Raw genomic sequence first — 13,178 nt, 5'->3', positions numbered from 1 at the left:
CGAGTCTAGTGATAAGAGCACTGGCGCGTGATCGGAGAGCGTCGTCCCTGGCACTACACCCGCCTGACCACCTCTGCTGATGGCCCAATCACTGATGTAAAATCTGTTCAATCTCTCCAGAAGTGTGCCCCCTTCCCTGCGGAAGCCCCATGAGAAGTCCAAGCTCCCGTGCCATCTGCGGAAGGACGGGTCTCTCCAGCTGTCCCTACCTCTTGTTGCGAAGAGAAAGGAGTCCCAAGCGGACTGCTCTGCCTGAGCTATACCTGTAAACTCTGGTCCTCTGCCTCGTTGGTCCTCCAAAGTCTCCAGATTGTTGAAGTCACCTCCAACAATCCACGAATCCACGTCTGGGAGAATCTCTGTGAGTGTCCTCCAGAAGGTGGCTCTGCGTCGGAGGTCTGTGGGTGCATAGATGTTGAGGATTCCTATTTTGGAGCCCTCCAACTCTAGGCCAACCCAAAGTGCACGGCCTGCACCCGTCGGGCCTATCGAGGGGCAGATCTGAGCGTGCCTCTCTGAGAGCCTCCTAGACCGAGTCGTCTGTCCAAATCTCGGTGCCGTCGCTGAGAAAAGTGAAAGCAAAGCTGGGGCCATCCCTCGGGGCCAAGGCTGCGATCTTCCCATCCGCCCCTTTACGGAGCAGGAAGATACTGATGTCGAGGCAAGCTGGGAAGGTCCCGAGGTCGGCCACATCCAAGTAATCCTAGGGACCGGCCTTGTAGAAGTCGCGAGGAAGCTCTCTCTCCTGGAGCTGAGGCCCGCCAGAATCTGCAACTGAGGGGGCCGGGCTATTTGGCAAGGAAGGCTGCTCCAGGGGTGGTGCAGTCTCGGGGTGTCCTGCCTGGGGTAAGGGAAAGGAGGTTGTGGGGTAGGCGACACAGACTCCACGGAAGGAACTAGCGGGGGGGGCGGAGGTGGGCGAGTGGGGGCTTCACGCGGCTGAGAAACCACCGGTGAAGCTGGCACTGCGGAAGAGCTGAGAGAGGCGGGGCAGGAGGGATGGGACTGGAGCAGGGACTGGGGCTGAAGAGGAAGAGGCGAGGTCTGAAGAGGAAGAGGCGGGGGTTGATGCTGCGGGTCGGAAGAAGGGGACTGCGGCTGGGGTAGGGGCTGGGGCTGGGTGGGGGGGAGCTGGGGATCGGGAGGGAGGGGGACCTGAGGCTGCGGAGGGCGGGTTACAGCCGAAGAAGAAGCTCTCCCTGGACCCTGAGGCGGCTGCCTGTCAGGTCTCTGAGGCGCTGCTAGCGGCTGGGTAACCTCTGCCTCCTTGCCTTTGTCAGAAGGCTTCTTATTCTTTCCTCTTTTCCTTCTGACCTCGGTCCAGCCGCCAACCACCTCTGGACCGGACTCCGGCTGCCTCTGCTCTTCCTGACGTGGCTGCTTGGAGGGAGGGGGAGGAGGCTGCGGGGGGGGCGGGGGGGGCCGAGAAGAGCTGGAGAAGCGCGGACAAGCAGCAGCCAGGTGCCCAAAGCCATGACACCTCAGGCACTGGCCAGGCTGTCCTGTGACTACCATGCTCTGAGTAATGCTGCCAGCATCTGTCACAATCTCAATCACTGCAGGGAGGGACGCAGGATTTGCCACGGCCACACTCTGGGAGCTCCTGCCGCAGCGACCGCGTCGACAAAAGTGTCATGCATCACCCAGCCAAAGTGGGAACCCAGGTCCCTGACTATCGGCCGCAGCTCAGCAGCAAGGCCTGGAAATACTAGTGTCACTGGGTGGCGAGGTATGCGGAAGCGAGCATCAAAGTCCGCTGCGCTAAATCCTCGGTACCAAGGGACTATCATGATGATCTTTCCATCCACCGATGTGGGGGAACCAGCAATCAGGTTGCTCGCAGCTTTCGCAGTGGATAGTTTAAGCCAGAAGATGCCCCTTCCCATAAGGGCCACCTCCTCGATGTGGCTATCCTCTAACATAAGCGTGGATTGAAGCCAATCCCTGATGGCTGGTCTGGAGGGGGAGTGTCCAATGACTCTGCCATAGACTGAAGTGTGGGCAAAGTCATTGGCAACCTGTTGTACCCGGGACGACTGTTGCTCTGTCAAGATCACGCGGTAGGCTTCTGGAGAGGGGGGTCCGGCTAGGCCTCCGGTTCCGGGCAGGGAGCCGCCATACCGCCAAGACAAACTGCGAGAACTCCGATGAGGAAGAGGCTGCCACCAAAAAGGGAGGAGTTAGACGAGGGTGGAGCCTGGGTGTGGATGGGGAAGCGGCGAGCGAGGCGAGAGCGTGGCGAGGGCGAGGACGAAGGCAAGGAGAGGTGAAGGCGAAGGCGGGGGCGACGACGAATGCAAGGGCGAGGCGAGGGCGAGGGCGAGGGCGAGGGGCGAAGGCGAGGGCGGAGGAAGGGCGTGGAAAGGGGCGGAGGGCGGAGGCGAGGGCGTGGCGAGGTGAAGGGGAGGCGGTGGCGAGGCTGGGCGGTGGCGAAGGGCGAGGGGGGGCGCGCAAGTCGGGGGGACGCAGGCGAGGCGGGCGAGGCGAGGGAGGGCGCAGGCGAGGCGGGCGAGGCGAGGGAGAGCGCAAGGCGAGGGAGGGCACAGGCGAGGCGGGCGAAGCGAGGGCGCAAGTGAGGAGGGCGAGGCGGGCGAGGCGAGGGCGCAGGCGAGGTGGGCGAGGAGAGTAGAGAGGTAGAGGGTGTGGCGAGGGAAGGAGGGCTCGCAGGAGCGCTACAATAGTTTGCCGATTATGAAAAGGTGGTGCCAGTCATAAGTAAAGCTCATCAAGCCCTATCTTACATTAGACCTTCTGTTGTTGGAGAGAAGGTTTTCTTCATCTTTGCTCAAGAGAATTCATGAGGCTACGCTTGAAAACGTTGGAATGCAGTGTATCGCACTTCCATCAAGACGGGACAGTCAGTTAGGCTTACGCCGAAGGGAATGGTAGATTTGAGTCCATATGTATCTCCTTCTAGCGAATGGGTAGCTGTGGCTTTAGTCCAGGTTTGGGGTTGGGAAGGTGAAGTGGACAAGCTTCACACCAATTTATACTTTGAGGACAGAGCACCCTTGTTGCCAGAAATGCAAAATGGCCGACTTGTCCCGATGATACTACCATATTCTTTCATTGGTGGAGCGTCTACAAAATTAGCATTCTTGTTAACGTGGAAGAATGAGTACTATCTTGGGCAAGTAAGTCTGAAAGATAGCGTTGAGCTCCGGCTACTTGACGATAGGTTTGAGGAATGGGAGTTTCTTCTTTCATTGGTGGAGCGTCTACAAAATTAGCATTCTTGTTAACGTGGAAGAATGAGTACTATCTTGGGCAAGTCAGTCTGAAAGATAGCGTTGAGCTCCGGCTGCTTGACGATAGGTTTGAGGAATGGGAGTTTCTTCTCAAGGTTATGGAGGGAGATGATGGCGGAGATCAAGGCGGTGGGGATCAGGTTGAAGCAGATGGTGAGGAAGACGATGCCGTAAAGAGCGATTTGCCGAACCAACCTCTGTGTGAACGGGATAGGCAAGTTCCCCCACACTACATCGCCAGGTTTAGGAGTAGGCATCACAGTCCAACAGGTGGCATACTCGCTATGCTTTGCCTGTGCAGCACTGGTTGCAGCAGAGCAACTGTTGAAGAAGACCAGAGCTGCTCCATGGTGTGAGCAGGAGTCAATTTCTCTATCTGCTCGCTGTAGAAATTGATGGAGTCGACTTTCTTTCTGCAGAGATCAAGAAATCCAGTCTTGTGCATGGGACGAGTCTTGGATTCGGAGAAAATGTACTCGGAGCAGTAGTTCTAATCAAGAGTCGTCCGAGGGTGTTTGTTCCAGTCTAAGCTAAATTTTTTGGGTTAGTGGGAATTTCTCGCAGGCCCAACTCGTCACTGTATATGTTAGCTTTCCTGATTCAAATGACTTACTCAATCCCGGGATGATTCATCAAGCCCGGTGGGGGAGGAACTGCATAAAGAACAGATTTAGAGCTTGTCCGGTGCAGCTGAGATTGTTAATGTTGTTGTTGCTGGCTGCTATTGCTAATGCTTGTGTTAAATAGATCAGGCGCGAGCTCCACATTGGGCGACAGTCTAGTAGTTTAAGGGCAGTGCTCTCGGCACCTCGTGCCTCTTGTTAAATAGCAATCAAGTACCAGTCTGTTGTTCCCTATTGCGCTTTGGCTTCTTATGGCATTGTAGATTGTTATGCGTTGTAGATTGTTGTATTCTTTGCATAGTGTGAGACTCTCTCTTGGCTAGGTATTACTATTTGATCCTTCTATATCTTTGGGCAAATACTTGGAAACATTAATAGATCTTTTTGAGCCTGTAGTACATCCTATAGAGCACCCATTCCATCGTAAATATTCTTGGTGATCATAGTGGGACTCTTTCGTTTGAGAAGCAAAGTGTTGTTGTATTATAGGGTCTTAATGTGTGTGGAAAGAGGATTTATGTCAAATAGCTAGGAGGAGAGCTAGGAGGTACTTGAGGAGAATAGGCGGCAATCAGGTACATAAAGAGCAGTATTCAATAGAAGCTAGGAAGTGCTTTTAGTCCTCAAGTAGAGCTTATAGCTACTACTACTCATCTTTAGTAGTGAGACAACTTTTACCAAGAGATAACTTTCACTATTTATGACATCGGCACCATATATGGCTTGCAGTCCTAGCATTGGTGAGTTAGTATTCTTTGTGAACAGATTGGCAGTAGCGTAGAATTTCGTTCTTATCTTGCTATACACAGATGGTATAGTGCTAATTACAGGCAGAATAAATGGCCTACGGTGGGATGTCAGGCATTCCACAGTAACCAGGGCATTAAAAATGCTAAAGAGTATCGACTATGCCATCTGTGATTTAGTCTAGCAAGAAACAAGGTGGAGATTGCTGTTGGATCACACGTCAACTTGGAGTGCAGCCTTTCAAGGCCCAATTTCACCATAAAAGCAGCTGCTCAATTGATTGGTCAGGCTGGAGAGAGAGTGCTGCAATGAAGAACAAGAATGCATACCTTCATAAGAAGAGAATGTTTCCAGTCTTACAAAGTAACCTCACATGAGGCGTGCAAGCATCATGATCTGTGACCTCTCAAATCATCACCCTGTAAGCCCACAGCCCCGAAAGCAGCTGGTTGGATTGTGAACAGATTTAGTATGAGACAGTAGTTGTCATATCTGTTTATTTTCTTATCTGTTACGCTTCTCATTTTTGCTCTAGCTCATCTGAGAAAGTGAACAAAGAGAAATAAAGATTAGAGCATGATGCTTCTCTCAAATTCTACAAAGAGCCTAAGAGATGGGGTTGAGGAAGACTATTTCTGGCCAATCAGGTCCACAACGTGTGAGAAAAGAAGAACGATGCTACATTAATCTGAGTACAGAACACGGAGGGGAGCTCTGGGGATTCAGAGCATCTATCCTTAATGAAAACACAATCGCTCAAGGGCTCAAGCATTTTAGACCAAAAGAGGTGCAATGAATTCAAGATGAGAAGGAATCCTTTGATATGGGCTGCTACAATTCACAAAGGAGATATAAATGATAAACAACATCTTTAAGGTTTAATAGGCTAATGGAATGACCTTGCAGCAAATTATAATTGCATGCACTTGAGTCAGAAGTAGAGGAGGCACTACTCACAAGAAGTTAATAGTTTCAAGAAAAGTCATTGCAGAGATGTGATGAATGCATGACACAGGTCTTCAGTGTGGGAGTCAACATTGACATATGCTTAAATTTTTTTCCAAGGGTTCCTCAGACAATCTGAGAGAATATGAGCATCGATCAATAAAATGAGCATGTAGGGAGATCTACACAGACACAAACGCTAGAGGTTCCTAGATGATGTTGCCTGCAGAGCACACAAGTACCTTGATTTGAGCGTGTCTCAATGTTTAGTTCTGGCCTCATAGTGTAAGGCAAGGTCCTGCTCGGGATTTGTAGTTTTTTCCGACATATCTACCTTCTCTGAGTCTTCAAGTTGGGGTACATTTTTTGTGAGCTATGATTTTCAAATATGTGAGGGTTGATTTCTACCTGTTGAAATGAAACATGAATATTGTTTTTGCAAAGAATATAGCATACTACAATGCAAAATCAAAATCCTTACACAGGTTTTAGTATATAATGTTTCAAGTCTATGCTGGATCTCTACAAGTCTGTACTGTCATTTTAAAGCTTTTTCTTTTCTAGTGTTTTTTGAAACACAGGTAAAACTCAAAGCAGTTCGAACATTTCATTTTGTTTGGACTGATTCGGCTTGGAGCATGTAGGTTCAGTCATGTTATGTTTTGTGAAACAGCTGAGGAACAAAGGCATTTTTTAAGAGAGATGGGAATGTGCTGTGTCTTTAGGCTATCGAAGGCGTATATCATCGCAGATGCAGTGATACTGCACAGAGCATTTCCCAAATTATGCATCTCTTACAGTCTCAGATTTCAAGACGGTTACTTCCACTCAAAGTAATCATAAATTCTATTTCGATGCTCCAAAGGACCTCAATTTTTATATGGTTCAAATTTGTCTGAACTGTTTAGTCTTGTGGAATTGTTTATTGAACCTCACTCAAAGGGACATTTGTATGGCAGGCTCAGCTAGAAGCAGATATCTCTGGAAAGTCAAGGATCAGCGCTCTAAGCTTATTGAGTATTTCATTGTCTCGCAGTATGAACCTCTCCCTTGTCACCCTGTATTCGTTCTCTGGCAGTATTTATTGTCCCCTCCTTTTATTGTCCACCCTGTTGCTCTCTCAAGAAACAAAAAGAATCCTATACACAAGACTGGAAATGCGCAAATGTGCATGGGCCAACTGCCTGCTGCACCCGCCCGCCGCCCCCCTCCCCTCCCAAAACAAAAAGAAAAAGAAACAAAGAAAACCAATATATGTATCTGTATGCTTATATATACATATCTGCATGTCTGTGTGTGTGTGTGTGTGAGAGAGAGAGAGAGAGAGAGAGAGAGAGAGAGAGAGAGAGAGAGAGAGGTATTAATGTCTTCAAGAGGCCTCACGGGCCTATGAGACAAAGTACAGAATAGAATGTGACACATACTCATACGAGCCACCAAGGGCTGAGGCAAAGGGCACACTAAGACCCTTTGCTGGTACTATACTAAAATCAGAGATACAAAACATGTAAACTCCAAATCTAGAAATAATGACCTATAGCTGTACTCAATCAATCTCAAATAGGAAATCAGAAGACATATCCAGGTGCCATGGTGGCTCTCCTGTGAGGTGCAAGGATGTCTCGTATCTCTGTCTGTCTGGCCGTCTCACGCTGCGGTGGAGGGCGTGGTCTCCAAGCTTTCTATATCCTGTGGGCCATATCAATAGTAACACCTGTGGTTGGCCGGTAGAACAGTAAGAGGCTGAACCTCCATCACACATGCTCTAGTCTGTCGCTGCATCATGGGTGGCTCCTGTGTCCCTGGTTGTGTCTCCCCTCGTCCTCGTCTCGTCTCAATGGTCCATGCTGCCATGTCTGAGGGTGGGGGGGTTCCTATGATTTCCAGAAGTATTACTGGAGGCCTAGAGCCACTGGTGCAAGGAGCAAGCAGTGCCATGGGTGTGACGGATGGTGTGCGGAGCGAGTGCTGGTTGATGGTGTCAACGATGTGTGATCGATATAAGTGTAGGAGTGATGTGAGCAAGAGAGAGACTAAGCGGAACAAAATCACAAGAGCTAACCGTCGACATGGATGGAACATAACTCGAGCCACATGACATAGGGTTCGTTATACCAGGCGAAGGGAGAGGACGGGAGGAGAACACAATGGGAAGAGATGTGAGCAGAGATGGGAAGAAGCATAGTTCCTTAAAAGGAATGAATCATGCACTAATCATGCACTCATGAGAGTTACACCAGATGACTCATACACCAAGAGAAGATACACACTAGGCAAGCTCTTGACTCTAGTCTTTCTCTCTCACTCACGCCCTATGCGCCTATGCTGGAATGCACCTCCGCTGGAACGCCCCCCTCCTCCCTCCTTTGCCCTCTTCACCTTCCCCTCATCGGCTCCTTGTCGCTGGAAATCCCTTCCCTCCTTCCTATTGGTTGTCTTCCTGTCTCCTTAGCCGTTCCGCCGCTTCGTCCATTGATGGCTTCTGCAACTCCCCAACCTCCTCCGAGTCAATGAGTAAAGTACTCCATGTGTACTCCTGTCTATTCCATGTGCACTTGACACTAGTTGGTGGCGAGGGGTGGTGCACCACCTATGCTCCTTAATTGCTGGACTACTTCCCATGTGCACCAACATGTGTACCACGTGTGCTCTCTTAACTGCTACAGTCCAGTGCGCCAGTGCGCCGGCACTTCACTCTGACCAAGGGCGGATGACCGAGGGCAGATCAGCTTTGACCAAGGTCTGTCCAGGCTTGGCATGCCCAGTCTTGTACTCCTCTAGTCATGTACTGCTCTAGTCATGTATTGCTCCAGTCATGTCCAAGTCATGTACTCCTCCAGTCTGGTACATAGTGTGACCATGGTCTGACTACAATGTGACCAAGGTCTATCCATCCATAGTGTGACCAAGGTCTAACCATCCTTGGCATGTTGCTTCGGTGACCAAGATGTGACCCAGGTGTGAACAAGGTGTGACTCTTACTGATTCTTGGTGACCAAGGTCCGCCGACCAGTAAGGTGCAACAGTTCCCCTGCTACTATCATTCACTATACCGGTTAATAATCGAGGTTCTATGTTATAAAACTACAAGTATAGATTGTTCAAATAAAAATGGCTTTGAGCCTTACATCCCTAAAATTGAAATAAAAATGGCTCATGTCCTTACATCTCCAAAACTGAAATAAAAATGGCTCGTGGCCTTACATCTCCAAAGCTAAAACAAAAATAGCTCGTAGCCATACATCTCCAGAGTATCCATCATCTACATACCACACATCATGGTCTATGCACTGTGAAGTAGAATAAAAGAAAGTACATCAAAACTGTTGGATCCGGGATGCACGGAGCTAAACAAAAGAAATGCAAAAGTGAGAGATCTAGGAGCCACTGCTTGCTGGATAAAAGTTAGGTAGGGGGCGGGGTGGTGTGTGTGTGGAGGTCTCGGGATTGGTCTTCGCCTCCTCCTTAACCGTGTCCATGAGGTTGCGCATGTCTTCATACTTTGACTTGTATCGATGGTAGCGAGACCTCTAATGATCATTTTTAGATATGAGAGTAGAAGTTTTAGTTTGTAGCCCATGAATATCTTCTTGCAACCTGGAATGTGAAATTTGGAGATTGTCTTTCTCCTAGAGAAGCTGCCTCTGACTTTGTTCCACAGAATATATGTGACTTTGTAACACTGCCACCAAATGGTTAGCATTGTTTTTGTCCTCTGAATCTCAACCTGGTGGGCTGAGTGAAGGTCCTCCATAGCCTTTTTGCCTCCTTCGTGTGAGTCATGGTGTAGCTGCATAGGTCATCGTGAAAACTTGTCCGATGAACACTGCCCCCAAATATGTGTAAGATTGCACTATCTTAAGTGGCTCACCTCGATACGTGAAATTCTGGCGACGGGATACTGCTTGTGAGGCGTTTAAGATCATAACCTTGGTCTTCCCAAGGTTAACTATCATGTCTCTCTCTGTGTAGAACATCTCCAGAGCTTCTAAATGTTTCTGCAATCCCTCTGTTGATGATGATATGAGGACTATGTCGTCTACGGGTGTACAACAGTATTTGCATCATTAGGTCAGCCAGAAGTCGACATAGTCGTTCTACAAAAGGTGTAATCTCATCAATATAGAGCCCAAAAAGAGTCGGTGATAGGGGACGGCCTTGTTTCACTGCGATAGTGCTATCGACCCAATCTGATAGACCTCTCGGGGCACGTATGCTCCATCCTATGGACTCATATAGGCTCATCACCCCCCCAAATCATGATCTCTAGGAGTTGCAACTCCTACAATCTCCTGATATCAAAAGCCTTACGAAAGTCTATAAAGCAAGTGTAGACTTTTTGGTGCTTCGACTTCGCCTCCTCAACGATAGCCCTCAAGGTGAAGATGTGGTTTAGGGTGGATTGATGTTTCCAAAAGCCTGCCTGCCCAAGAGCCTGATGCTGCCCATGACCCTTTGTGTGACTGTTGATCTTCCTCTCTACCGACCCGTATATCTTAGCCAGAGTGCGGCCAATCATAAGAGTACGGTAGTTCCCAGTGTCCATGGGATCGCTTACCTTGTATATCGGGACTATGGTGGTGGTGCTCCAGGTAGGCGGGAAACCATAGCATACGGCATGATTGAACAGCTGCGCTAGAATTGGGGTCAAGAACTCTTGCCCATGTGCAAAGTGCTCAATGCATAATCCCTCATGATCTGGGGATCTCCGGTTATGAAGCCGGAGAAGGGCAGCTCGTACATTCTGTGCAGTAAACATGTGACACGTAGTGGGCCTGGGCATAGTGGACATATGAGGTGGGGTCTGACGAGGGACATTATAGAAGGAGTGTGCATATGTGTGCCAAACCATATGTATGCTTCCTCACGTTTGAGGTGAGTTCTCATCTCTCTGCACTTGTCATCGAACTAGGGGCTTTGGGGCAGCATCCCTTGTGGGGCACGTGCAGAGAGAGAGAGAGAGAGAGAGAGAGAGAGAGAGAGAGAGAGAAAGAAGAAAGAAAGAAAGAAACTATTATTATCGTCCTCTGGGGGCCTGAAATCGACCCATGGGACCCAATGGAATGTTACAAAAAGTCTCCTTCTTTGAAGAAGGGTGGAGTGGACAGCTAGCATGTTGCTACCTGTGTAATACATTGGTCACGGTATGCAAGGACCTTGGTAATGTAATTGCCCAAGGCTGCGAGGTGAGGATGGGAAAGCAAGCTCTACAAACTGTTGTGATGCTGCGTGACATTGCTGAAATCTTCTCTTAGATGCTCATATCGCGGACATGTCAAAAGAACATGTGCCTCATTTTCCACTTCATCTAAGTTGCATAGCTGGCAGACTCTTTGTTCCCTTGATACTCCTTCCCATGCTTTTTTCTCCACTTCTAGGGAGTGTGATCGAGTTCGGATGATTGCGATGCTTCTTCTTGCCCTGAGAGAGATAGGTGTGCATATATATTTGTGTGCTTTGTTCTCTTTCTGAGAGTATGTCGTCCAATAGTTGGGGTTGATATTCTCACAATAATATTTATATTTGGTCCTTTTCTTCGCTGATTGCCATTTACCGTGTAGTGCTTCTAAAAGGGCTGTAGAAAATGTCCTTTTCTCCTCTTCCCTTGGCATTGCATCTAGGTAAGAATCAACTTCCCATCTTTGGAACCAGCCTTTAATGTCATACCCCCATCCAGATGATAGCATCTTGCTCTTGTTTGTTTTTTGAGGTCTCTTGCTTGCCTCCCATGCTCTCTTTGGTAGCCTATGTGCTTGCATATCTTGAATCCTCTTTATATATTTGAAGACTCTTTCTAGTGCTCTCAGCTCAATGGGTCTGCAACCAGTTTCAAGAAGCATGATTGAGTATGGTGTGGTGGACTTAATTCCTAAATGCCTTTTGAGAGAGAGAGAGAGAGAGAGAGAGAGAGATATGATTACCGTCTTTGGGAGGCCTCGTGGGCCTATGAAACAACATACAATTTGAGAGTAACTCATACAAGCCATTGTGAGCTGAGGCAAAGGGCTCACTAAGGCCCTTTGCTGAGTACTATATTAAACTAAGCTCAAAGCTCAAAGCTAAAAGCTAAAACTCAATCTTAGAGCTAAAACACATAGCTAGGTGCCATGGTGGCTCTCTTGTGAGCTGCAAAAATATCTCATATCTGTGTGCCAGGTTGTATGTTGTTGCTGTGGTGGAAGCGGGGTCTATATGACCTCTGTATCGGATGGGCCATATTAGGGTGATGCCTCTGTTGAGGCGATCTTCGAGTAGAGCTATGATGGCCTGAACCTCCCTCGTGTGTGCTCTGATCCGTCTTTGCATCCTATGTGGTCCTTCATGCGTGGCTCCTAAACCTCCTTCGTGTGTGCTCTGATCTGTCTCTACATCCTATGTGGTCCTTCATGCGTGGCTGCAACCCTCCTTGTCGTTGTCTCATCCCACCGACCCATGCTACCGACCCATGCTATCCTCATCTCATCTATCTCCTCCTCTATTCCACCATGCCTAGGGACAGACTCGAATGCATAGAAATTTGTGACGTGTTGCTGAGCTCGATCCATCCTTGGCTCCCGTGGTGCTATCCCCTCTTGTAGTTTGATCTAGCGCAAAAGGGTCTCTCTACATAGTTTCATCTCCTTGTGATAGAGGCCAACGTAGACCTGGTCCTAGAATTGAATCCACCGGGAGAGAGGCCCAAAACTGTGTCCCTCTTGAAAGAGACAGTGATATCGTCCTCGGATCTCATAGTAAATTTGGCAAGTTACATAAGAAATGCTCCCTTGTCTCTACCTCCCCCAACATGCATAATTTGCAAATTTATTGCTCTTTAGGCGTACTTGTGGCTCTCCCTGCCTCGATTCTCAGCTGATGGGACGAGTTGGACGGCAATTCGGAGGGCGCATGAGATCGCATGTCCTCTAGAATGGGGTCTGATAATCACTCCATCCTTTGATAGAAGTGGTCACGGGAGAACTAGATCTTGGTTGGGAACTCCTGGTTCCTCCTCAAGTCCGTGATGTGTAAAGCTGGAGTAGGTCCAATTGTATAATGTAGTTGATCTCATCCCATGGGACGAAGGAGTCAGGGGCATCCAAGCTGCACCGAAAGAAGGGAGACGGTCCATTTGTATACCTTGGCTGTTCCTTGGTCGACTTGATAACTGCATTCCCCTTTCGAATTGCAATCAATGTCAAGATATACTGTGTCAATCTTTTGCATTTCCTCCCTTGCAAGAAACATGTTCTCAGGTTCATTAGCATAATGACTGCGACTTGAATGTCCACCACGATGATTTCTTCTTCCTTGAAACTCCCTTGATTGCTATTGGATTGACCGCCTTGGTCGTATTGCTTCGTGCGGCAATCTCTTTGATGGTGTCCAAACTTATGACAATAATTGCACTGAATGTTTGATATGTTGGTGGATGCATTCTCTCGCCCTTGGAATCTTCCTTGATTGGAATGATTTCCTCTTTGCTGATGCTGATGTTGTTGAGGATGATGCTGATGCTGATTCTGACTTCAATGCTAATTTTGTTGTTGATGATGACCACTTTGCTGGAATGATCTACCTCTGCCTCTGCCTCTGCTTCTATCTGAAATTGTGAATGCTTGATCATTGGAATGACCTT

At 48.5% G+C, this 13,178-nt stretch overlaps 1 protein-coding gene across 2 annotated transcripts in view; it reads left to right on the top strand.

Annotated features, from left to right (window-relative positions):
• The window catches only part of LOC147905750 (uncharacterized), a 205,211-nt gene that overhangs the window by 74,864 nt on the left and 117,169 nt on the right, over positions 1-13,178 (top strand). For both annotated transcript variants that reach the window (XM_087374417.1, XM_087374414.1), the window contains 2 exons: positions 6,289-6,396; positions 6,523-6,598. In XM_087374417.1, the coding sequence (XP_087230543.1) occupies positions 6,289-6,396; positions 6,523-6,598 (184 nt within the window). The remainder of the gene's footprint in view (positions 1-6,288; positions 6,397-6,522; positions 6,599-13,178) is intronic.

Source organism: Dipteris shenzhenensis, chromosome 1 (genome assembly GCF_047967505.1).
Source record: "Dipteris shenzhenensis isolate YYH24624 ecotype China chromosome 1, Dip_SZ_1.0, whole genome shotgun sequence".
In the NCBI taxonomy this organism is placed as follows: domain Eukaryota; kingdom Viridiplantae; phylum Streptophyta; class Polypodiopsida; order Gleicheniales; family Dipteridaceae; genus Dipteris; species Dipteris shenzhenensis.
This window is presented reverse-complemented; position numbering and strand designations above follow the sequence as displayed.